Source organism: Microcaecilia unicolor, chromosome 8 (genome assembly GCF_901765095.1).
Source record: "Microcaecilia unicolor chromosome 8, aMicUni1.1, whole genome shotgun sequence".
In the NCBI taxonomy this organism is placed as follows: Eukaryota; Metazoa; Chordata; class Amphibia; order Gymnophiona; family Siphonopidae; genus Microcaecilia; species Microcaecilia unicolor.
Window position 1 is genome coordinate 224979491 of NC_044038.1, and position 24032 is coordinate 225003522.

Sequence of the window (24032 nt, forward strand, 5' to 3'; positions counted from 1 at the left end):
GTTGAATCACTTCAAAATTTAAATACATTTCTATGTCCCATCCATATATAGACAACTTTACTGAAGATTTCTTAGTTAAAACGTCTAAACAAGGAACAGTTTTGAAACTCAAAAGCAATATGGTGGTTTACTTTAATTTCAGTGCATCTTCAGGTTACTAAATGCTTAAAAAAAAAAAAAAGTGTATTGCATTGAAGAATGACTAGTAAGGCCACTAGAAGAAGTCAACAATTTTCTTAAATATATTTTATTTGACAAAATATAAAAATTGAAATATGTCCTGTACACCCTGTTCACCCTCTAGCTTTGCATTAAACACTGGTGTAATGCAGCATAATTTTTAAAGTATAATGCTATTTATGTATTATGTAATGCAGTGTTATTACATCTTATAGTTTGTTTAGAATAGTAGGTAGAATATATATGTAGTGTATTGAGCAAGCCAATAGAGTGCTTTTCCTGGTTTCAGTAGCTTTTTAGCTCTTCAATTTGATGAAAGCTATTACTTTTAATTTGATATCGATCCCAGCATTTCTGCTCCATGACCATTTTTCTCATCTTACATTCTGCAAGCCAAGCACATTTTTCATCTAAATTGTTGCAGTTAATGATTTTAAAGTAGTTCCCAGATCATTAAAAAAAATCCACATCTAATTCTCACACATAAAATTGCATTCTCTTTTGATTTCTTTGACATATCAAGGTATTTAGGAGAATTTATTTCTCTAATCATATTTGGTAAGATCTGTCAAATTATTTTCATCAACTACAATGAATTTTCATCAATCTGGACATGGAGAAGGCAGTGTGACTGTTTACTTTGACTCATGCCTGAAACACCTGTATGCAGGGGATTGAAACGCATTTCCAATGAATTTCCTAACAAATAAGTTTTTTTATTTTATAAGCCAAAATTTATCCTGCTTCGTTTACTAGTATGAATAGACCTGAGTGCTTCAGCCTTTAAGCTTTTCAAGAGCAGTTTAGCAATGCAGTATTAAAAGGGTGCCGTGGTAACCCAGTCAAGAAAAATCAAGATTGTTCTGTTGCAGAGCTATGAAATGTTTTCAGTATGTTTCTCAAACTAAAACTGAGTCCAACCTCTTTAGCTGGAGACCTGCTCCAGTAATTCAAAATCACAGGATTCACCATAAGTTACTCAATTTGTAGCTTAAAATTTTTCCTAGTTTTTAGTTATGAATGTTGTAAAATCTACAGCTTCATATATCTGTAGATTACGATTGCAAAGGTGGCAATAGTTTTTTTTTTGTTGTTGTTTTAATTTGAAATACAGCCAATACACTGCTAGTCTTACAATCTTGTATGTTACTCTTCTTCTTGAAATCCATCGGCAAGTCTTCTGCAACCCATTTTGGAGTTCTACTCCACAGGTTGAAAACCAGTTCAATTTGAAGACACATGACTTGATCCTCTGCTTTTCTTAATCTCTTGCAAGGAAGGTGAAGCTTCAAGGCTACTTACTACTGCTATTGTACTTTGTAGTCAGTCCATTTTTGCTGGCTGCAGAATTTAGCAGTTGGAAATAAATCTGGTATTTGATTCTTATTTTTTTTAACTTCCTCTAGATTAACAGTATTGTATTTAGTTAACTGTTTATAATTGTTAGAATAATAAACATTGCCAAAGTACCCAAATCTCTGCTCCATGGCTCTGATTACACTGTTTAGTTGTGTACATTTGTCTTTCCTCCTGTTGTCACTGAAATGTGCTGACAATCTTGTTTTTGTTTCATAGCATTGAACAGATGGGTTGTTCTTTTCAGATATTAATAAGGCAACGGAGAGAAGAACTATGAATAAAGCTGCAGCCAGACCCAGCCCACCTCGAAGGTAAAGTACCAAAAGCGTTGGATCGCGCTCTGAGGGGTAGGGCTTAAGAGAACAAGCCCTCCTCTAACAGCCAAATACAACCCCAAATTCAAATTGCCATAAAAAAACCCAATCCCCCCCTCCAAAAAAAAAGACAAAACAATAAACCCAAAAAGTGATAGACATTTATTCAAAATTTAAAAAATAAAAATAAAACCAACAAAACACTAATCCCTTTGGGTTTATCTGGCTTGACAAGCAATGTTACGGACACTACAGATATTCTGCTGGTTTACATCATATGTGAACAAGGGAAGAATTGCTCCTGAATTCATCACGGTTGCTAGAGTCCCAAGAATGCTGGACTTTGGTTACACTGTGTGCGTCATCTTTTGCTTGTCCACAGTTCTGTGGTCCAATAGGAGTCTGAGGATACAATTTGTATCCTGCTAAAGTGGGATGAAACTTGGATTGTGGGTGGATGCTGTACAGTTCCACTGTGGAACACAGTTGGAGGGCTGCATTGTATGCTTACTTTGTGGATCATGGATACAGTCTGTATCTGCTCTCTTTGTAAGTTACAGGGGGGACAATGGCTATTGCTACTTGTGTGCGTTTTCATTTGCAGGTCACTGGTGGATACCAAATGTTGTTGCTGGACAAAAGGTGTATTGCACTTGTGTGCATTTATACCTGATGTGTATGCACGGCTAGTAGTCTCTCTCTCTCTACTTTTTCTAACCATATTGCAGATCTTGCATGCATAGAAGTTTGAATTTGCCTGTACGCGGTTACTGTGCTGGGTATGGGTGTCCGTCACCTGTGTTTCTATGTCTGCTCTACTCACACACACAATTCATCACTGTGGATGCTATGTGTATCCTAACTATATACATTGCAGTGCAAATAGGGTAATGTCTAGAGAATGTGGAAATCATAGGTACTGTGCATCAAAAACAATGCAGGCCACCTGAAGATGCTCTCTGTGCATCTTGCATGTATCTACATTGAAATGCAAATCACAGGAATAAATTGTGCTAGTATTATACTTGTGTATATAAACAGGTATAGAGTGGAATTGAATTATGCTCCCAGTAATTGAAAAATGTTAATATTCAGGCTGTCCAAATGTCTCACTTATCTGAAACACACACATTACTGATATCTGCTGGGTGCTGTTTAAATGATTTGTGGTTTAATTGCAAAGTGCATGTAGATATAGTTGAATGGCTACTTTCTTATTATGCAGTTACTGTGGTTCATAGGTGAATATTCTAAATTCTGTATGCCCGAATATGTAGTACCACTTCAGATTATGGGATGATAATGTTTGTGTTGCTGCCTCCTTGCGCAGTTATACTACAGATGAAGAGGAGTACTATGTTACCTCTCTGCAGCCATGGGCAAGAATACTGTCCTAATTAACATATGTTGGATAATGAACATGAGTTATATTGTATGCCGTTGCAATAGAGAGTGGGTGAGAACACTATGTGATTATATTTCACATAGGTGGGTGCTGTTTGGCTGGGAATATTGTATACAGCTTTCTTCAGGTACTGTGAAAAGTCCTGTCATTTGTGAATCTGTGCCACTATGAAGTTAATTAGTCTGATTCTTTAAATGCTGATATGTGTGTTTCAATTTCTAAATAAAATTTACCTTAAATGCTAAAATCTTGTGGTAACATGAGTTTGATGTATCATTCTGTGTTTGTTACACCTTTTCTTTACAATTTTGTTTTCATTGTCTTCAAGTCTTTGCTTAAAGCCCATCTCTTCAATGCTGCGTTAGGCACCTAACCCTTACCGTTCAGTGAATCCAGACTGCCCCAATTTGACTGCCCCTATCGGACCGACCGTTCACTTGTCTATTAGATTGTAAGCTCTTTGAGCAGGGACTGTCTCTCTTTGTTAAATTGTACAGCGCTGCGTAACCCTAGTAGCGCTCTAGAAATGTTAAGTAGTAGTAGTATTTGTTAAAATATTTAGTTCGGTTTTAAAACCCTTTTCCATAGCGTCCCACAGATCAATCCAGAGACTGGTGGATTCTTTTGCAAAGCTGCGTTTTTCTCAAAAGCAGCAGCCCTTTCATGGGGAACGCTGCTCATGCGTTGCTTCCTTGAGATCAGCCACAGGGACTTGTGCCCAGTGATGGTTTCTTGGTCCATCACTTAGCGTTGATAGGGGGACGGCTGTCCCTTTTTCTGGGAGAATGAGCCAGGGTCACTTCAGATGAGTGGGTGTTGGAAGTAATCCGAGACGGTTACAAACTGGAATTCCTTAGTGTCCCTCCGGACCGGCCCAGAATGTGACTGATGGGTTGTGCACGCCTTCCAGCAGGTGGAGACTGAGAAAAAACTGTGACTCTAGGGAGCCAATAAGAGCCCTTGCCCGTCAGAGAAAGATCTGGTAATCTCAGTCTCCAGCAGGTGGAAGGTGGTGAGTCCTTCAGTCTCATTCTTTTCTTTTCTCTAGTGTCAGTTTTTTCTGGTAAAAGGTTCAGTTTCTCCTGTGCATTTGTTTAAAAAAAAACAAAAAAAAAAAAACCTGCTTATTTGGGGCTGAGGTCCGTGGGGGTCTCTTTTGCCCCGGGGGTGTCACACTCGGATGGTCGAGTCCCTCCCCCCCTATTCCTCCCTATTAACTAAGCATAATATTGATGTTGAGATGCTTTCAGTAGCAGTCTGTTGTCTGGAACAGGCTGACTCCTGTGAATTTCCTCCAGCTCCTCAGTAGAGAGAACTGTAGAGGCAGGGAGAGGCAGCTGCTCTTTAAAAAAAAAAAAAAAAAAAAAGCAAATCCGGGCTTTGGGCTCCGTGATTGTCAGCACTACTGTGGTTGAGTCTATTTGAGCAAGTAGGGCAGCTCCGTTGTTGTTTTCTGCCGAGTAGCGCTTTTACTTTTGTTTTCGGGGGCTGTTGTTTGTTTTGGCGATCAGCTGTTCGCGATGTCTGAGCGCTTGCGGCGCTGCTCCGTCTGTCAGCGTCGGGGCCTCGGTTCAAGCGGAGTATGTAAGTTTTGTACGGCAGATGAGATTTTTGAGGAGCAGGGTGTAGGACCAGCTAAATCGCCGGCTTCAGTGCTACAGGCGTCGGGGGGGGCCGATTCGGGTTCCCGTGTTGCGGTCGCGTCTCCCGCTCCCTCGTTGCCGATTTTGGCGGGAACGCCCGCCATTTTGGATCTTGCTGGGCCTGATGCCCCTAGGGCCTCTCTGCCTTCTGTTCAACAGTCTTCAGCCTCATTGTTGCCTCAGGGAGCTGTTGGATTTCCTCCGCAGTTTGTCCTTCAAATGTATCAGGCATTTTTATTACATCAATCAGCTCCTGCTGTACCTCCAGCACAGGATTCCCTGGAAGGCTCTGCTGTGCCTTTAAAGAGAGTCAGGCAGTCCCTGCAGGCAGAGCAGGAGGACTCCTTTGATCCTGATCCAGAGCTCCTGGTTTTAGCAGAGGAGTCAGGCTTTCCTGAGGAGATTTTTTCAGAGGATTTTTCTCAGACGGTAGATGAGGGTGATCCCCTTTCCTTAGGGGAGGATCCTTCAGTGGTCAGAATATTTCATAAGGATGACCTTCAGGAGCTTATTTCTCAAGTTTCCTCTACGCTTCGTTTTGATGACCAGGATAGTACTGTGGTTGAGACTAGGAAGGTAGATATGCTGATAAAAGGAATTCGCAGGGCCGGCAAGTTTTTTCCCATGCATCAAGACATAAGGGATATTGTCCAGGCTCAGTGGGAGCGTCCGGATTCTGGTTTTCGGTTGGCTAGAGCTATGGGCAGGCTTTACCCTGTTCCTGAGGCGGATAAAGAGCTTTTAGGTTCTCCGGTAGTGGATGCTGTGGTTTCTGCGGTGACTAAGCGGAACACAGTGCCGGTAGATGGTGGCACGGCACTGCGGGACCCCCAGGATCGCAGGATTGAATCCCTGTTAAAGAATGTTTTTGATGTTTCAGCTCTGGCAGTGCAGGCCGCCATCTGTGGTTCCTTGGTTGCACGAGCAAGTTTCCGGTGGTCCGAGCGGGTTTTGGACCGTCCTTCGGATGATTTTTCGGCCATTGACCACGATGTGGCTAAGCTGGAGATGGCTTCTACGTTTTTGGCAGATGCTATGTATGATTTGCTTCGGGCCTCTTCAAAGTCTATGGCTTTTTCAGTTGTGGCTCGCCGTACTCTCTGGCTTCGTGGTTGGTCTGCGGATGCGGCTTCTAAGTCCAAACTAAGCAAATTTCCTTTTAAGGGCTCCTTTTTGTTTGGAGAGGAGCTAGACAAACTGGTGAATAGCTTAGGTGAGGCTAAAGTTCCGAGGTTACCGGAGGATCGGCCTAGAGGTTCTGGTCGTGGTTCTTTTTCCGCTCGTGGCAGAGGGCGTGATTTTCGTCGGTTCCGTTCAACCAGAGGTTTTCAAGGCCCTCGGTCTAGATTTGCCCAAAGAACTCAGTCCTTTCGGGGAGGTCGTCGAGGAGGTCGGGGGACAGGGGGTTCCTTTTCCACCTCTTCCAATTCGCAGCAATGAAGGTGTGCGGGCCCAGCCTCTGGTCCCAGTGGGCGCTCGGTTGGCGCAATTTCAAGAGAGGTGGGCCCAAATTACCTCAGATCAGTGGGTTCTAGAAGTTATTCGAGACGGGTACGCATTAGAGTTTGCTCGTCCCTTGTCAGATGCTTTCCTGCAATCGCCTTGTCGGTCTCGCATCAAGGCCGGAGCTGTTCGTCTTACTCTGCGCAAGCTTCTGGATCTTCGAGCGATTTGTCCGGTGCCGTCGGCGGAGAGAGGTCAGGGCTGTTACTCCATCTATTTTCTGGTGCCCAAGAAGGACGAGACTTTCCGTCCCATTTTAGATCTCAAGGGGGTCAATCGGGCTCTCAAGGTGCCCTCTTTCCGGATGGAAACTCTTCGGTCTGTCATTGTTGCGGTGCGGGCAGGAGAGTTCCTGACTTCGCTAGATCTTACAGAAGCCTATTTTCACATTCCAATTCGTCCGGCACATCAGAAGTTTCTTCGTTTCGCGATTCTAGGCCACCATTTTCAGTTTCGGGCTCTTCCTTTCGGGCTAGCTACGGCTCCCCGCACGTTTACCAAGATCATGGTGGTGGTAGCGGAAGCTCTCAGAACAGAAGGTGTGTTAGTCCACCCTTATTTGGACGATTGGTTGATTCGGGCAAAGTCTTTCCAAGAGAGTGTTCAGGTGACGGCTCGGGTAGTCGAGTTCTTACGCTCCCTCGGTTGGGTAGTCAATCTACAAAAGAGTCATCTTCAGCCCTCTCAGTCCTTAGAATATCTGGGTGTCCTCTTCGATACGAGGCTCGGCCGTGTGTTTCTCCCTCCGGCTCGCGTGCTCAAGTTGCAAGCTCAGATTCGAATCTTCTTACAGATGTCCAGTCCGTCGGCAAGAGATTATCTTCAGATTCTGGGCTTGATGGCGGCAGCAATAGAGACGGTGCCCTGGGCCAGGGCTCACATGCGGCCTTTGCAGAGGTCCCTTCTTTCCAGGTGGTCATCCCAGACCGGATCGCTTTATCTCCATCTGCCACTTTCGTTGCAAGTCAGGGCCAGTCTGAGATGGTGGCTACGGAGAGCCAATTTAACCAAGGGTTCACCTCTGGAGCAACCCAGCTGGGTTGTAGTAACGACGGATGCCAGTCTTCAAGGCTGGGGTGCTCACTGTCAGGGGCAGATTTCTCAAGGTCTCTGGTCTCTTCCAGAGACCAGCAATTCAATCAATCTATTGGAAACCAGGGCCATCCGTCTAGCGCTCCTGAGGTTTCGTCATCTGTTGAGAGGGCAGGCAGTGCGAATAATGTCAGACAATGCCACGGCGGTGTCATACATCAATCGGCAAGGAGGGACGAGGAGTCTACCGTTGGAGCGAGAAGCAGCGCGGCTTCTGCAATGGGCGGAGGTCAACCTGGTGGCTCTGTCAGCGGCTCATGTAGCAGGAACGCTCAATGTTCAAGCAGATTTTCTCAGTCGTCACCTCCTCGATCCCGGAGAGTGGTCGTTAAGCGAAGTGGCGTTTCGTCTGTTGGTGGATCGTTGGGGGGCTCCCAGGATGGATCTGTTTGCGTCCGCAGTCAATGCAAAGCTTCCTCTGTTCTACAGTCGTCGCAGAGATCCCAAAGCGCACGGGGTGGACGCTCTTCTTCAATCCTGGCCGGAAGGGCTAGTATATGCGTTTCCTCCTTGGCCTCTGATAGGTCGTCTGCTGCAGAAGGTAGAGGCTCACAAGGGTCGTCTCATTCTGGTGGCGCCAGATTGGCCTCGAAGGCCGTGGTATGCCGACCTTCGACGTCTTCTGGTGGATCTTCCCTTCAGGATTCCGGTCACTCCAGATCTGTTGTCGCAGGGTCCGGTCGCTCATCCGGATCCGGGTCGATTCTGTCTTACGGCTTGGCTCTTGAGAGGGCTAGGTTAGCAAAGAAAGGTTATTCTGCTCAGGTTATTGCTACTATGCTGCGTTCCCGACGGCGTTCTACTTCTTTGAATTATGTACGTACTTGGAGGATTTTTGAAGATTGGTGTTCGGAGTATTCTATTTCTCCTCTGGCGGCTTCGGTGTCGCAGATTTTGGATTTTTTGCAGCGGGGGTTTGACAAAGGTTTGGCGTTGTCTTCCCTTAAAGTGCAGATTGCGGCTTTGTCATGTTTTCGCGGTCCTATCCAAGGGAAGTCGTTAGCTACTCATCCGGATGTGGTACGTTTCCTTAAAGGGGTTAATCTTCTTCGTCCCCCATTGTCTTGTGCGTTCCCTTCGTGGGATCTGAATTTGGTGCTATCGGTTCTTACTAAACCTCCTTTTGAGCCCTTGTCGTCCTGTTCTTTGAAGGATTTAACTCTGAAGGCGGTGTTTTTGGTGGCCATTGCGTCGGCCAGGCGAGTTTCGGAGTTGCAGGCTTTGTCGTGTAGGTCTCCCTTTTTGGAATTCTGTCCAGATCGCGTAGTTTTGCGGCCGGTTCCTTCCTTTCTTCCCAAGGTGGTATCTCGGTTTCATGTTTCTCAGCCAGTTGTTTTGCCTGTCTTAGGTTCATTTTCTGGCTCGCAGGAGCAGCGGAGTTTGAAGTGTTTGGACGTCAAGCGGGTGTTGAAGCACTATACTAAATCTACGGAGGTCTTTCGGAGATCTGATCGGTTATTTCTTTTGATTGGAGGTGCGCGTAAGGGGCTCATGGCCTCTAAACCCACGATTTCTCGTTGGCTCAAGGAGATGATTGCTTCGGCCTATCTTATTTCTGGGAAAACGGTTCCGGACCATGTCAAAGCTCATTCTACAAGAGGTCAGGCAACTTCGTGGGCAGAGTGTTGTATGGTTCCTCCGGAGGACATTTGCAGGGCGGCGACCTGGTCGTCCTTGCATTCCTTTTCTAAGCACTACCGTTTGGACATTCTCAGTCGTCGCTCGGTTGATTTTGGGGCGCGCGTGTTGTCGGTGGGGCTGTTAGGGTCCCTCCCATGATTTCACTGCTTTGTTACGTCCCATCAGTCACATTCTGGGCCGGTCCGGAGGGACGCTAAGGAAGGGTAAATTAGGCCTTACCTGCTAATTTGCTTTCCTTTAGTCCCTCCGGACCGGCCCAGATCCCTCCCTTCAGGTATCTGAGTTTTCAGAGGTTCCGTATCGTTTTTCTTTTGGAGCTGTGTTGCTAGTTTGTTTCACTATTAAAAAAAAAAAAAAAACATATGTTTTCAGGCACTCACCCTTGGTTGGCAATGTGCCGGTGGCTGCTCAGGTTTTTTGGATGCACAGATTAGGTACTTCTTTTCTTCTGCTTTGATACTCTATTACTGGATCTTTCTCTGACGGGCAAGGGCTCTTATTGGCTCCCTAGAGTCACAGTTTTTTCTCAGTCTCCACCTGCTGGAAGGCGTGCACAACCCATCAGTCACATTCTGGGCCGGTCCGGAGGGACTAAAGGAAAGCAAATTAGCAGGTAAGGCCTAATTTACCCTTTTGTCTGTTCCTGTTAGATTTTTTTCGTGGAGTCTTTCAAATCGCCTCAAAAGATAGCAGCAGTCAGAGAGATCTTAGAGAATTTAAGGCGCTTAGGAGCAGTGGTGCCCATACCAGTGGCACAGCAGTTTCTCGGCCGATATTCCATCTATTTTGTGGTGCCAAAGGAAGGAGGCAATTTTCGTCCAGTGCTCGACCTCAAAGGGGTAAACTGGGCTCTGTGAGTGCAGCATTTTTGGATGGAGACTCTTCGCTCCATTATAGCCGCAGTGCAGCCAGGGGAGTTTCTAACTTCCCTCGATCTCAGAGGCTTACTTGCATATTTCCATTTGGCCGCATCATCACCATCATTGGTTTCTGGGGTTCTGGGCCAACATTTTCAATTTCAAGCACTTCCCTTCAGGTTGGTGCCTGCACCCAGGACCTTCTCCAGAATCGTGGTGGTGGTTGCGGCGTTTCTGCGCAAAGGAGTGTAAGTGCATCCATATCTCGACAATTGGCTGATACGGGCGCCTTCCTTGTCATCAAGCAGATGAATCCATTACGAGTGGGTTGTGGAATTCTGCCGCTTTCGGCAATGGCTGCTGAGAAAGTTAAGCGCTGCCATTTGTGGCAAGCGCAAGTCTGTAGCAGGGCTCTGTATGGCGTGCTTTTCAGATGGTAGAGCCGGCCCGAGCATGGCGAGCGATGTTCCCTCCTGCTCCGTGGAGCTGGCAGCGGGTGCCATTTTGGAGCAGCATAGCGCGACCCCCGCTGAGGCGGAGGGGTTTGAGCCTGGAGGGGCGCCTCGTGTAGAGGCTAATAAAAGAGCTGTTTCCCCCGGACTGGAACCGGGAGGCCAGGGTGAGCCATTTTCCCCTGAATTTGTTTTATTGCTGCATAATGCATACGTGTTAAAAAGCTCTTCCGCAGGGGTCCCCTGCGGCCCTGCTTTCTGATCCCCTCCAGCGGAGTCTGGCCTTGGATTACCGTCAGGCGCGTTTTCCCCTGACAGATGGCCGCAAGACAAGCGCAGAAGGGTGGATTTCTCTTCAGAGAGTGGCACGCACCCCCCACCCCATGGTCGGGATGTGAGGACTCTGAGGGGTCTGGCAGGCCTTCGTGGTCTGGGGAGAGCCAGAAGAAGGTGCAGGATTGCCACCGGATCCAGATGATCCTTCCACGGTGAGGATTTTCCACCGCGATGAGCTGCCAGCGCTTATTACTAATGCCTTGCAGGTCCTTTCTATAGAAGACCCTGGGAGTAATGAGACCTCCGGTAATCCGAGGATGGTAAGTAATAAGAAGCCTGCTCGAGCCTTTCCTTTGCATGACTCCATCCAAGAGCTTATCATGGCTCAATGGGCTGACCCTGAGGGGCCTTTTAAAGTCGCCAGGGCTATGGGGCAATTATACCCTCTAAGTGAGGAGCATTTGGCGTGCCTAGCAGTGCCTAAAAGAGAGCTACCCTCCCAGTAGAAGGAGGAGTTGCCCTGAAGGACATGCAGGACCGACGCCTGGAGGCAGCTATGAAACGGTCCTTTGAAATTTCAGGCCTATCCTTACAGGCGTCTGCATGCAGCTGCTACGCTACCCAAGCCTGCCTCGCTTGGTTACAACAGGCAGTGGAACAGCCCGGAGATGGAGCGGAGCCCCTTACGGAGGTGGCACCGCGGATGGAGTCGGTCTCGTCTTTTTTGACTGACGCCCTTTATGATCTGGTCAGAGCTTCAGCTAAACAGATGGCTGTAGCGGTGGCTGCTCGCTGTCTTCTGTGGCTACGGCATTGGGCGGCTGACATGGCCTCTAAGCAAAGGTTGGTGAAGTTGCCCTTTCAAGGCCTTCTCCTGTTTGGTGAGGAATTGGAGAAAATTGTGAAAGGCCTTGGGGGATGCCAAACCCCAGCGCTTACCCAAGGATAGGCCGCGACCTTCTTCCAAGGGTCAGGCGGCTTCCTCCTCTTACAGACCTCGCTTCCGTGAAGCTAGAAGGTACCGCCTGGGGTGTTCTGCTGGGTTCACTTCACGTGGTCGTTTTCAGCAGAGGAACTCCTTTCGTTTGGACAAACGTTCCGCAGCAGCAGGCTCAAGACCTGGAGTTCAAGAGTGACCCTCTCGATGTTGCGCCGGCCCCTTCCTCAATTCCTGTGATAGGAGGACGACTTTCCCTCTTTCTCGAGGAGTGGGCCAAGATTACCTCAGATCAGTGGGTCTTGGACCTGATCAGAGAAGGCTACAGAATAGAATTCAATGCCCCGATAAGAGACGTGTTTGTGGAGTCCCGATGCGGTTCTGCTGCCATACGGGCGGCGGTAGAGGAGACCTTGCAAAACTTGATTCACATAGAGGCGGTTTCCCCCGTGCCTCTCGCCGAATGCGGCTCTGGCCGTTACTGCATTTACTTCATGGTGCCATGAAAAGGAGGGTCTTTTCGGCCTATCCTAGACTTAAGTCAACAAGTCTCTGAACGTGCGGCATTTTCACATGGAAACTCTGCGCTCCGTCATAACGGCAGTACAGCCAGGAGAGTTTCTCACGTCTCTGGACCTGAAAGAAGCTTACTTGCACATACCAATTTGGCCCCCGCACCAGAGGTTTCTGCATTTTGCGGTGATGGGGAAAACATTTCCAGTTTCAGGCCTTGCCTTTTGGCCTCGCCACAGCTCCCCGAACCTTTTCCAAGGTAATGTTGGTAGTAGCTGCTTTTCTCAGGTGAGAGGGTATCCGGGTTCACCCGTACCTAGACGACTGGCTCATCAGAGCAGACTCTGCGGAAGAGAGTCATCAGGTTACAGCCAGAGTGGTCTCAGTACTGCAGTCTCTGGGCTGGGTCGTCAATATAGCCAAAAGTCACCTGACCCCCTCTCAATCTCTAGAATATTTGGGTGTCCGATTCGACACAGCCTCTGGGATGGTCTTCCTACCTGAGCAAAGGTGGTGCAAGCTTCAGAACCAAGTCCGTCTGCTCCTGAGGATGCCTCGCCCGCGAGCTTGGGACATAGTCCAGCTGTTGGGGTCGATGACGGCCACTTTGGAAGTGGTGCCTTGGGTGAGAGTGCACCTGAGACCTCTGCAGTGTTCCCTGCTTCAACGGTGGTCTCCTATATCTCAGGATTATCAATGCAGATTCACGTGGCTCCCTGTGGCCCGGCTCAGTATGGAGTAGTGGCTCTCAGACAGCATGCTGCAGCGAGGAATGCCGCTAGCGCTCCCCGATTGGTGCCTGGTGGTAACAGATGCCAGCCTGAAGGGCTTGGGTGCACATTGCCAGGGAAGGCATGCCCAGGGTCTTTGGACACCTGAGGAGTCGGAGTGGTTCATCAATCGCTTGGAGTTGAAAGCTATTTTCCAGGCGCTTCTGGCCTTTCAATTGACCCTGGAAGGAATGGCTGTCAGAGTTCTGTCGGACAACACAACAACAGTGGCCTACATAAATCGCCAAGGAGGCACTCAGTGCATTGCACTAGCAACGCAGGCCGCGCAGATTTGCCACTGGGCCGAGCTTCATTTGCAGTTTGTCAGCAGCTCATATTGCAGGTCAGAGCAATGTGCAAGCCGATTATCTGAACAGGAATCAAATCGACCCAGCAGAGTGGGAACTTGCAGATGAAGTATTCCTGCAGATATGTGCCAAATGGGGAAAGCCCATAACGGATGTTTTGGCGTCAAGCACAAATGCCAAAGTCCCGTGCTTCTACAGCAGACGAAGAGATCCTCGCTCGGCAGGGTTGGGTGCTTTGGCTCAACCCTGGCCTCAGGGCCTCCTGTAAGTGTTCCCTCTGTGGCCCTTGATAGGGTGAGTACTCCTGCGGATTCGGCTCCACCAAGGAGAGATGGTTCTCATTGCCCCGGATTGGCCCAGGAGGCCGTGGTATGCGGACCTCCGGCGGATGCTGGTAGAGGATCCCCTGCCATTACCTCTGGTTCCCAACCTGTTGTCACAGGGCCCTGTCACAATGGAGGACGCCTGCTGCTTTGGTCTTACGGCATGGCTATTGAGAGGGCGCAATTGAGAGACAAGGGATATTCTAGTAAAGTCATTTCCACTCTCCTACAGGCCTGCAAGCATTCCACTTCTGTAGCTTATGCCGGGATTTGGCGCCAATTTGAGGCTTGGTGTGCTTCTAAAGCGATCACACCCATGCGGCCTTCTGTCTCGCTGATACTTGACTTCTTGCAGGATGGTTTACAAAAAGGCTTGGCCTATAATTCCCTGCGTGTTCAAGTGGCAGCCTTAGCTTGTTTTCAAGGGAAGGTCGCTGGCCTCTCTCTGGCTGCTTGCCCGGATGTGACACGGTTTCTTAGAGGGGTGCTTTGGCTTAGTCCTCCCGTGCGGGCCCTGTGTCCGGCCTGGAACCAGGGGTTAGTTTTAAAGGCCCTTCAGTGTTCGCCCTTCGAGCCGCTTAAGCGAGCTTCGGAGAAAGATGTGACCTTAAAGATGGTCTTTTTGGTGGCCATGACATCGGCGAGACGGGTATCTGAGCTCCAGGCGCTGTCCTGTCGAGACCCATTTCTGCAATTCTCAGAGTCCAGAGTAATGGTACGTACGGTGCCTTCTTTCCTGCCTAAGGTGGTTTCAGCGTTTCACCTAAACCAGCCTATTTTCTTGCCCTCCTTTTCTAAAGAGGAGTTTCCAGAAGCCTATGGGCAGTTGCACCTTCTGGATGTGCGAAGGGCTGTGTTGCAATATCTGCGCATGTCAAATACCTTCAGGACTTCTGACCATCTTTTTTTCTTTTGTCAGGTCCGCGCAGAGGGTCTCCAGAGTTTAAGGCCACTATAGCCCGTTGGCTGAAAGAAGCTATCTTTTCAGCATATCTGTTATCTGGCCGGCCTCCACCTGAAGCCTTCAGGGCACATTCCACAAGAGTGATTTCTTCTTCTTGGGCTGAAACTGGAGCACTCTCTTCAAGAGATATGTAGTGCAGCTACTTGGGCTTCGAAACTTTCTTTTGCCCGACATTACAGGCTGGATGTGGCTGCCAGGAGAGATGCGCATTTTGGAGCACAAGTGCTGGCGCGTGGTGTGGCTTGTTCCCACCCTATCTAGGGATTGCTTTGATACATCCCACTCGTAATGGATTCATCTGCTTGATGACAAGGAAGGGAAAATTAGGTTCTTACCTTGGTAATTTTCTTTCCTTTAGTCATAGCAGATGAATCCATGAGCCCTCCCTCAGTGGTTCATTGTGTTTCAGGTTACTTTTATGTTCCGTTTTTCCTGTAGATATGTTCCCTCTTTGGGAGAAGTTGGAAAACAATCTTCAGGATTTCTGTTCTGTTACAGGAGGATGAATTCATTTCCTCCAGGAGGATGAGTTCATTCCCTCCTTTGAGTTATAGCTCCAGTTTTGGGGCGTTCATCCGCTGTGAGGAAAGTTCATGTTGTTGTTCTTTGTGGTGTTACACTGCTTTGGAAGCTTCAAATACTGAAGAGGCAGATGGAGCTAGCTGGCCATGAGGCACTATGGTTTTGCTTTGGAAGCTTCAAATCCTGAAGAGGCAGATGGAGCTAGCTAGCCATGAGGCACTATAGTTTTTCAGTGCTCTATCTCCTCCTGCTGGTTGAGGGACACAACCCACTTGTAATGGATTCATCTGCTATGACTAAAGGAAAGAAAATTACCAAGGTAAGAACCTAATTTTCCCATCCTTTCTGGACAGTATTCGGGCGACGGCAAGGTCGTCAATCTGCTGTGTTTGTTGGGTTGGATCATCAAACTAGAAAAAAGTCATGTGATCCCTTCTCAATCCCTGGAGTGTCTAGGGGTTCTTTTCGACACCTGGTTGGGCAGGGTATTCTTACCAGATAATCAGAGGCTGAAACTTCAGGAGCAGGTTCAGAGTCTGTTGCGCATTCAAGCTTCTAGGTCCTGGGATTATGTTCAGGTGTTGGGTTCTATGGCAGCCACTCTGGAAGTGGTGCCTTGGGCAAGGAGTCACATGAGACCTCTTTAACAGTCCCTGCTGAGTCATTGGTCTCCAGTGTTGGAGGATTACTCAGTTTGTCTTCCCTGGGATCCGTTGGTCAGACTAGGTTTGCGTTGGTGGCTGTGTTCTGACAAGCTGTGGCAGGGTATGCCCCTGGAAGTACCGGACTGGGTAGTGGTGACTACAGATGCCAGTCTTACAGGATGGGGAGCCTATTGCCTGGGTCTCACAGCGCAGGGTTCTTGGAATCCAGAGGAAGCTGCTTGGTCCATCAATCGGTTGGAACTGAGAGCGATTCGGCTGGCATTGCAGACCTTTCATGCGGAGCTGGTGGGGAGACCGGTTCGAGTTCTCTCCGACAATGCGACGGCGGTGGCCTGTGTTAACCGCCTGGGGGGAGAGCACCAAGAGTGTTCTGGCCAAGTAGGTGACGTTACTTTGCCATTGGGTGGAGGAACACTTGCCTCAGTTGTTGGCCACTCATATAGCGGGATCGCTGAACATCGAAGCGGGTTTTCTGAGTTGGCACATTTTGGATCCGGGGGAGTGGGAGTTCTCCGAGCAGGCGTTTTCTTTGGCCACAAGCTGGTGGGGAGTTCCTGTTATGGATCTGATGGCATGAGCGACCAATGCCAATGTGGTTCAATTTTTCAACAGATGCAGGGATCCTATGGGTTGTCACCCTGTCAGCAGTGACAGACCAGACCAGTACACCTTAGAACTTGCCAGTGTTTCTCTGCCCTCCAGCACATGGTACAGGTTGGACTGGTACAGCAGGAATCTTCTTTACAGGCCTGGTTCCTCTTGCATCTCATGACTGGTGTTGACTCTTGGGGATCAGTCTGGACCTTAGAAGAATCCACAGGTATCACTCTTCATGGAGCCTTAGCCTTCAAGCTCTTGCTCGGTGGGGTTGGCCTCTTCCCATTTGGGGAGGGGGGGAGGGGAGTTGGGAAAGCGCAGTCTTGTTCCTGACTTCTAGAGATGTCTCTCAAGAGTCTTGCATTGTTTTGCTGTGCTCTAAATAAAACTAGGCAAGCAAGGGTACAGTTTTGGCAGGGATGGCAGCTGTTTTACTATCAAACTGCCAGTTTCCCACATGGCCTGAGGGGGACTCATTGCAAGTAGTTAAATAGGAAGGACAGTCCTTCGTGCCCTTGGAGGGTAGAGCTCTGTATTAATCCTTGGGCCATAATTCTGTTAAGCTGTTTTGGAATGCCTCTAAAGAGTCACAGGTTCCCGGAGGCCTCCAGCACTCACGTAGCATAGGCTGGTGTGGCCTAGGATATGAGTTTTCCTAGCCCACCTCTGTCTGACCTGTGGGATGCAGGGAAGCAAGGACCAGGGTTATGGGGGGAGGGTTCTCCACTGGAGGGAGAATTACTCCTGAGAACTTTTTCTGGAGGAATGGGATGACTCCAGTTGAGGCTTTTCTGGTGGGAGGATTTGGTGTCCCTCATTGACCAAGTGATGTTGGCGCTTTATATCTTGGAGAGTCTCTGGAAGGAATGTAAAGCCTATCCACGTCAGAGCTCTTTCGCATATGGTCCTGGCAGAAAGGAAGTTGCCAAGCATTTTCCTTTGAGGCATGAAGTTAATGAGCAAGCAATATCCCTCCCTCAGGAAGATTTAAACATGGCTTCTTTGTGCCTTAGTGACAGCAGTAAAACTGATACCTATGGAAGTTTGGTCCTCAATTTCTGTAACAAGGTATGCAGAGCTTTGACTGTGAGATGTTCAGGCAACTGTCTACAAAGGCTACGTGCCGAGAGTTGTCACACTTGAGTTCAGTAGCTGCTGGAAGTTAGGTGGTGGTTCTGACGTTTTCTGATTTTATCCATATCTGCTCTCAGTTCCCAGCCTCCGTGGTGGTTGCCACAGGTGGCTGGCTCTGACACTGGTTAGCAGATTCCATCTCTAAGTTCTGTTTAATCAGCCTTCTTTTTTGGAGGAGGTTGTAATTTGGTGAGGCTCATGAGGATCTGGGTGAGACCAAGCCTCTGTGGCTTTTGGAAGACAGGTCGGAGCAAGTTCCAGGCCAAGGATTGCAGCTAGAACCATCAGACTAGGTGGTTTTGGTTTTCTGCTACCTCATTGAGCAAGCAGAAGGGGCAGCCCTTTCATGGGGCTTGAGGGAGAAGGTACAGTGGTTTCTCTGCTTTTAAGGAGTCTCTGTGATGGTCAGGAGGCCCCCCCCTTGGGGGAGCAGGTAGGAGAAACATTGCACCTGTTCCATCAGAAGTGGACTCTCATTTTTTCCAACCAGTGGTTCCTGGTGGTCATTCTGTACAGCTGTTCCTTGGAGGGAGCAGAACTCATCTTAGATGCTATTATGGTGTGCCTTTTGAGAGTCTCTTATCAAAAGAGGCTATGGAGTTCATTTTGCAGCTGCTGATTCAACTGGGACGTATAGAATCTGTTCTGATACAGGAACAGGGGCGGGAATGCTATTTCATTTACTTGTAGTTGTCAAGAAAGGGGGCATATTCTGTCCCATTTTAGACTTAAAGGGACTCGGTTCCTCCTTTCAAGTTCTACATTTTCACATGGAGATGTTGCTGTCTGTGTTCATCACAGAACAGTAGGGGGTAAGGGGAGGACCTCGCTGGTTCTAGCAAAAAATTACTTCCCTATTTCGATAAAGGGATGGCCACAAGCGGTTCATGCATTTCTTTGTTCTGGTCAATTACTTTGTTCCTGGCTCTGCCTTTTAGGGCTAGTAGCTCCCAGACCATTTTCCAAAATCACGATATTGGGTAGCCATGAATCTCCACAAAGAAGGAGAATGGGTGCAACTTTGGAGGCAGTGATGGCCAGTCATCCAAATATTAAAACACCTGGGTTGGGTGATGAGCTATGCCAAGTCAGTCTGTCCCCAATAGCTAGTGTATGTTGGGTGTGATATTAGAGCTTCAGTGCCAGGGTGGTAATTAATTTTCTCATCGTGGAAAGGATAAACAAGGATGGCTGTGGTCTGCCCTCACTGCCCTTGTATGCTGATCTGGAGACAGCATAGCTAAGTTGCTGACGTTCTGCGGTAATTCTGCTTCTTTGATATATGTCTGAGTGTAGCGAGTATTTGAGCTTGGTGGTGTTAGCAATGCTAGTCTTCCTGACATGCATAGTTATATTCCATTTTAGCGTTTCAATGTGGATACAATCAAGATTTGGGCCTCAGCTCCCTTCAAGTGGAGGCCCTTCTACGTTAAGATACTGTGGAGGGGGATCCTTTGCAGGACAGTCGGATGTTTGCTTTTTTTTTTGCAGGGAGTTAAGTATATTCGTCTGCTGCTGTGGCCCATGTTACCATAATGGGATGTCAATTTGGTGCTCAAAGGCTTTCCTACTTAGCCCTTAATGGCAAGCCTCCCTGAAGGATCTATCCTTGAAATCAGTCTTTCTCATGGATGTCTGGACAGGCTAGTCTTGGAGTTGCAAGACCTTTGTTGCAGGTATCTCTGTTTATCTTTTGCACCCACCTTGATTTCTGTTTGCATGATGTCGCCCTTTGTCCAAGGTTGTTTCTCTTTCACATAAATCAAGTAGTCTCCTGGTGTTTTCAAAGAGTGTGCCGTCAATCTGCACGAGCACTCCATAAACTAGATGTTCAGAGAATGCCTTTGCATTACCTGGAGTTGATAAACTCCCTTCAGAGATTCTATCTGTTTTCTTTAATAGACTGTAAGGGAGAGGTGGTCTCCAAATTGTCTGTGCACACTAGATTAAAGCAGCAATAGAGGCAACCTATATCCTTAACTGAAAAGTAGTACCAGAAGCACTTCAAGCTCATTTGATCAGGTCTCAAACAACTTCTTGGGCATAGGCCTGGGCAGTCAATCCAGGAGATGTTTGCAGGGTGACGTCATGGTTGTGTCTACATTCTTTTATGAGGCTTTACAAGATTGATGTTTGGGCTAGAAAGTATAGTATCTTTGGAAGAGTGGTGTTTAAAGGGAATCACCTGCCCTGAGAGAGAGAGCTTTTGAACTTCCCATGTCTGGACTGTTCTAGCAGGAGGAAAAGGAAGATGAAATTTTGTCTTATTTCCTTTTCTTGGTTATTCTTATGCCAGTCCAGGTTCCACCCATGAAAATTTGCATTTGGAATTGTTTGCAGCATATTCCAGTTTTTCACTGCTTCTGGAGCCTTCGTTGATGCCCACTTAACAGTGCTGCAGAGGGTTCCCTTAAGGGGGTTTTGAGCTTTGTGTATACACTTTATAGGTCCATTGTTTGACATTGGCATAAGACCAGTTCCAAGCTGCACTGCTCCATATATCTGTAGTGTCGCTAGAAGTGTTTAACTCCATCTGTTGGTAGGGCGATATTACCCATAAGTCTGGACTGATCTAGAAGGAATCAAGGAAAGGAAATTCAGGATTAAATCCTGCTTGTGGTGACTCTGGTTCAAGTTGTTTAACAACCATTTTACCTTCTGAAGAAGGAACATATACAAGGAGGCACTCTTTCATTCTAGACACTTAGGGAGGTGTTCCTGGATTAGGTCTTCATGAATAACTGGGAACTACCCAAGGTGAATCTTCTAGAACCTTAAATACGAAGGTTCCAGTCCTTTTGCTCCAGGGCAAAGGTTTTCAACCCAGTCCTTGTGGCACAAGCCAATCAAGTTTTCAGGTTATTCGCAATGAATATACATGCATTGTCTCCTTTGTATGTAAATCTGTCTCGTGTATATTCATTTGGGCATCCTGAAAACTTGACTAACTGGTTGTGTCTCGGGGACTGGGCTGAGAATTCTTGCTGTAGGAGATGAGGCAAGCTAGCAAGCAGTAGGTGCTTTGTTTGGAGAGGTTTTTTTTTTTTTTTTTTTGTTCTATACCTTTGGCTTGCTTAAACTTTGTATACCTCCCAGAAAAATCAAAGAATTTATAGTTTCCAGTGGGCATTTCTTGCAGCACCTGCCAGCATTCTCATATTCCATCGTATCACAGGTTAAACTGAAAACCGGATAAAACTGGAAATAAAGTTTATTAAAAAAGAAATTGATCAAAACATCTTTCATTTCAACACTGAAATTGCAATGTATAAAAGTCTCATGTCATTAGTGGAGGAGTGGCCTAGTGGAGGGTGGTGTTCTTTGGTCCTGAGGAACTGAGTTCGATTCCCACTTCAGGCGCACAGGCAGCTCCTTGTGTCTCTGGGCAAGTCACTTAACCCTCCATTTCCCCATATAAGCCACATTGAGCCTGCCATGAGTGGTAAAGCGCGGGGTACAAATGTAACAAAAAAAAAAAAAATATATATATATATATAAATGTGAATGTTTCCTAGTAAGGATGGCTATCTAGTAAAAAAAAATCACAGGAAAAAGTTGCTAGATTTGACCTGTCCAGCCTCCCTAGCCACAACAATTGCTCAGCTGTTCAGTCTCTTGCTGGCCCCCAGAGATTCTGTGCAGTTGTCCTATACTTTCTTGAATTTGTCACCAGGAGGCTGTATTACATATCCACCACCCTTTCTGTAAAAGATTACACTGTTTATCCCCTTTCACCCTCATCCTATGACCTCTTGTTCCAAAGCTTCCTTTCCACTGATGGAGGTCTGCCTTGTGCATTTGTACTTTGGAGGTATTTAAAATTTTGTCATATCTACCGTATTCCTGCCTCCTTACAAAGTAGACATTTACAGATTGTCCCTGCCTTTATGCTTGGACAAAGATCATTGATCATTTTAGTGGTCATTTTCTGAACCATGTCTGTCCAGTTGATATCCTTTTAAAAATGTGGTCCCTTGAATTGTATACAGTTTAACAAGTTATGTTCTACTAGAGCCTTTTACAGAAGCACTATTAATTACATCCTCCCCCCCCTTGTCATTTATCCTGTGCACCCAAGTGTCAGTTGATTATATTAAAGCCTTATAACTAGAACTTTTGATGACTTCAGCTGTGTAAATACATGTATTTGATACAGCCAAAAAAGGTAACCAGCACTATAATTTGTACCGTAAAGGCATTGGTAACAATTGATAACATTATTTTGTTCCATCAAAGAATTCCTAATTAGTTGGAAAATATCTACATTTTACCTTCATTGATCTCCTTCCATGCATGGTACGAGAGCTCCGGGGAGCCGAGGCCATCGACACCCGAGAAGCGTCTGTGCCGGGAGGGGACCGCTCACCCTCCATACAAGAGGTGCCGATGCGTCGGTCTCAACAGATCACAGCTCGGCAGATGTTGAGATTTTTAGGGCACATGGCTTCCACGGTTCATGTGATTCCCATGGCACGCCTACATATGAGATCAGCTCAGTGGACCCTAGCTTCTCAGTGGTGTCAGGCCACGGGGGAGCTAGAGGATGTAATCCATCTCTCCACCGATTTTGCAGTTCCCTTCAGTAGTGGACCATTCGATCCAATCTGACCTTGGGATGTCCATTCCATATTCCTCAGCCGCAGAAAGTGCTGATGACGGATGCATCCCTCCTAGGGTGGGGGGCTCATGTAGATGGGCTTCACACTCAGGGAGCTTGGTCCTTTTAGGAAAAGGATCTTCAGATCAACTTCCTGGAATTACGAGCGATCTGGAACGCTCTCATTGCTTTCAGAGATCGGCTGTCCAATCAAATTATTTTGTCAGACAATCAGGTTGCTATGTACTACACCAACAAGCAGGGGGCCGTCCGGATGTGGCTTTGGGCTCACCACCACGACATGTTTCTCCAGGCCACATACCTGGCAGGTGTAAACAGTCTGGCCGACAGGTTGAGCAGCATAATGCAACTTCATGAGTGGTCACTGAACATGGACGTTGTGCGCAAGATCTTCTGAGCGTGGGGCACCCCCTCGGTGGATCTTTTTGCCACTCAAATCAATCACAAGGTCCCTCAATTCTGTTCCAGACTTCAGGCCCATGACAGGCTAGCATCAGATGCTTTTTCTCCTGCATTGGGGGACAGATCTTCTGTATGCGTATCCTCCCATACCTCTAGTAGGGAAGACTTTGCTGAAACTCCAGCAAGACGGCAGAACCATGATTCTGATTGCTCCTTTTTGGCCCGTCAGATTTGGTTCCCTCTTCTTCTGGAGTTGTCCTCCGAAGAACCGTGGAGATTGGAGTGTTTTCCGACCCTCATCACACAGAAGGAGGGGTCGCTTCTACATACCAGTCTCTGGCTCTCACAGCCTCGATGTTGAGGACATTGCCTCTTTAGGTCTTTCAGAGGGTGTTTCCCGAGTCTTGCTTCCAGGAAAGATTCCACGAAAGTGTTGTTTTTCAAATGGAGGAGGTTTGCTGTCTGTTGTGACAGGCCCTAGATCCTTTTTCTTGTCCTACACGGACATGACTGCTATGACATGACTGCTGATAACAGAGCTCAATATATATTGAATGGACTAGTGACAAAACACTTATCTTGGGGCATGACAGTTTAAAGCCCAGTTCTGAGGTCTTTTTCTACCTCAGTGAATAGTATAGTTTTGGTTACACAGGAGGGACTACACCCCAATGAATCGTGCTCACAAATTTGAAAACTGTACACAGCAAAATTAAGAATTATGCAAAAGTAACTTCTATTTCTTATACAAATTCAGTAATGGCATAGAGCTTACTTTAAATAGTTGCAGGTAATTTTACAACAATTATGAGTACATTTCTGGAGATTGAATACATCAGGCTACTTTTTATTTAAAAATTTATATCCCACCTATCCCTAAGCATCACTGTTTTATTGAGTTAACTTCACTGTCTTCTTAGAACTTACATGATAAAAATATGCAAAATCACACAGAACAAATCTGAAACACTTTTCACCAACAATAATACATCAAGACTGTGAGACTGCATATATAGAGTGACTGACTGAATGCAGTGTATGTATATGCCTGCTTGGGTAGTATGTTTGAGACATGCCCTGAGTGATTGCTAAGTGCAGTGTGTGTTTACCATGGGGGGGGGGGGGGGGGGGGGACTGAATACTTGTCATATTGGAGTGGGAAGAATGTGTGATTGGGAGGGCATGTTGTAGGTAGGGTTGTTGACAGCTGGGTATCTATAGGTCTGTGTTCGTGTGGTTTAAAGTTTTTATAAATGAGACAAAGTGGGTGGGTTTTGATTTTTGCCGGTTGGCTACTGAGGGTATATCTGGGAATGGAGTGGATATTGAACCGTTCACGTATGTGAAAGTGAACAATGTGGCTGGGTGGGATACATCCCAGGATACTGAGAAAACTGAGAAATCTGACAGGACCGTTTAAGAATTTATTTAATAGATCTTTCGAGCCCGATGAGGTTCTAAGGGATTGGGGACAAGCTGATGTGGTCCCTCTTCACAAAAGAAGGGACAGGGAAGACATGGGAAACTACAGGCCAGTAAGCCTCACTCTGGTTGTAG

The 24032-nt window shown here is 47.1% G+C and overlaps 1 protein-coding gene across 7 annotated transcripts in view; it reads left to right on the forward strand.

The window, feature by feature from the left end:
- NCOA5 (nuclear receptor coactivator 5) overlaps window positions 1–24032 on the forward strand; it is a 133405-nt gene that overhangs the window by 52269 nt on the left and 57104 nt on the right. For all 7 annotated transcript variants that reach the window (XM_030212925.1, XM_030212924.1, XM_030212928.1 and 4 more), the window contains one exon: window positions 1784–1850. In XM_030212925.1, the coding sequence (XP_030068785.1) occupies window positions 1784–1850 (67 nt within the window). The remainder of the gene's footprint in view (window positions 1–1783; window positions 1851–24032) is intronic.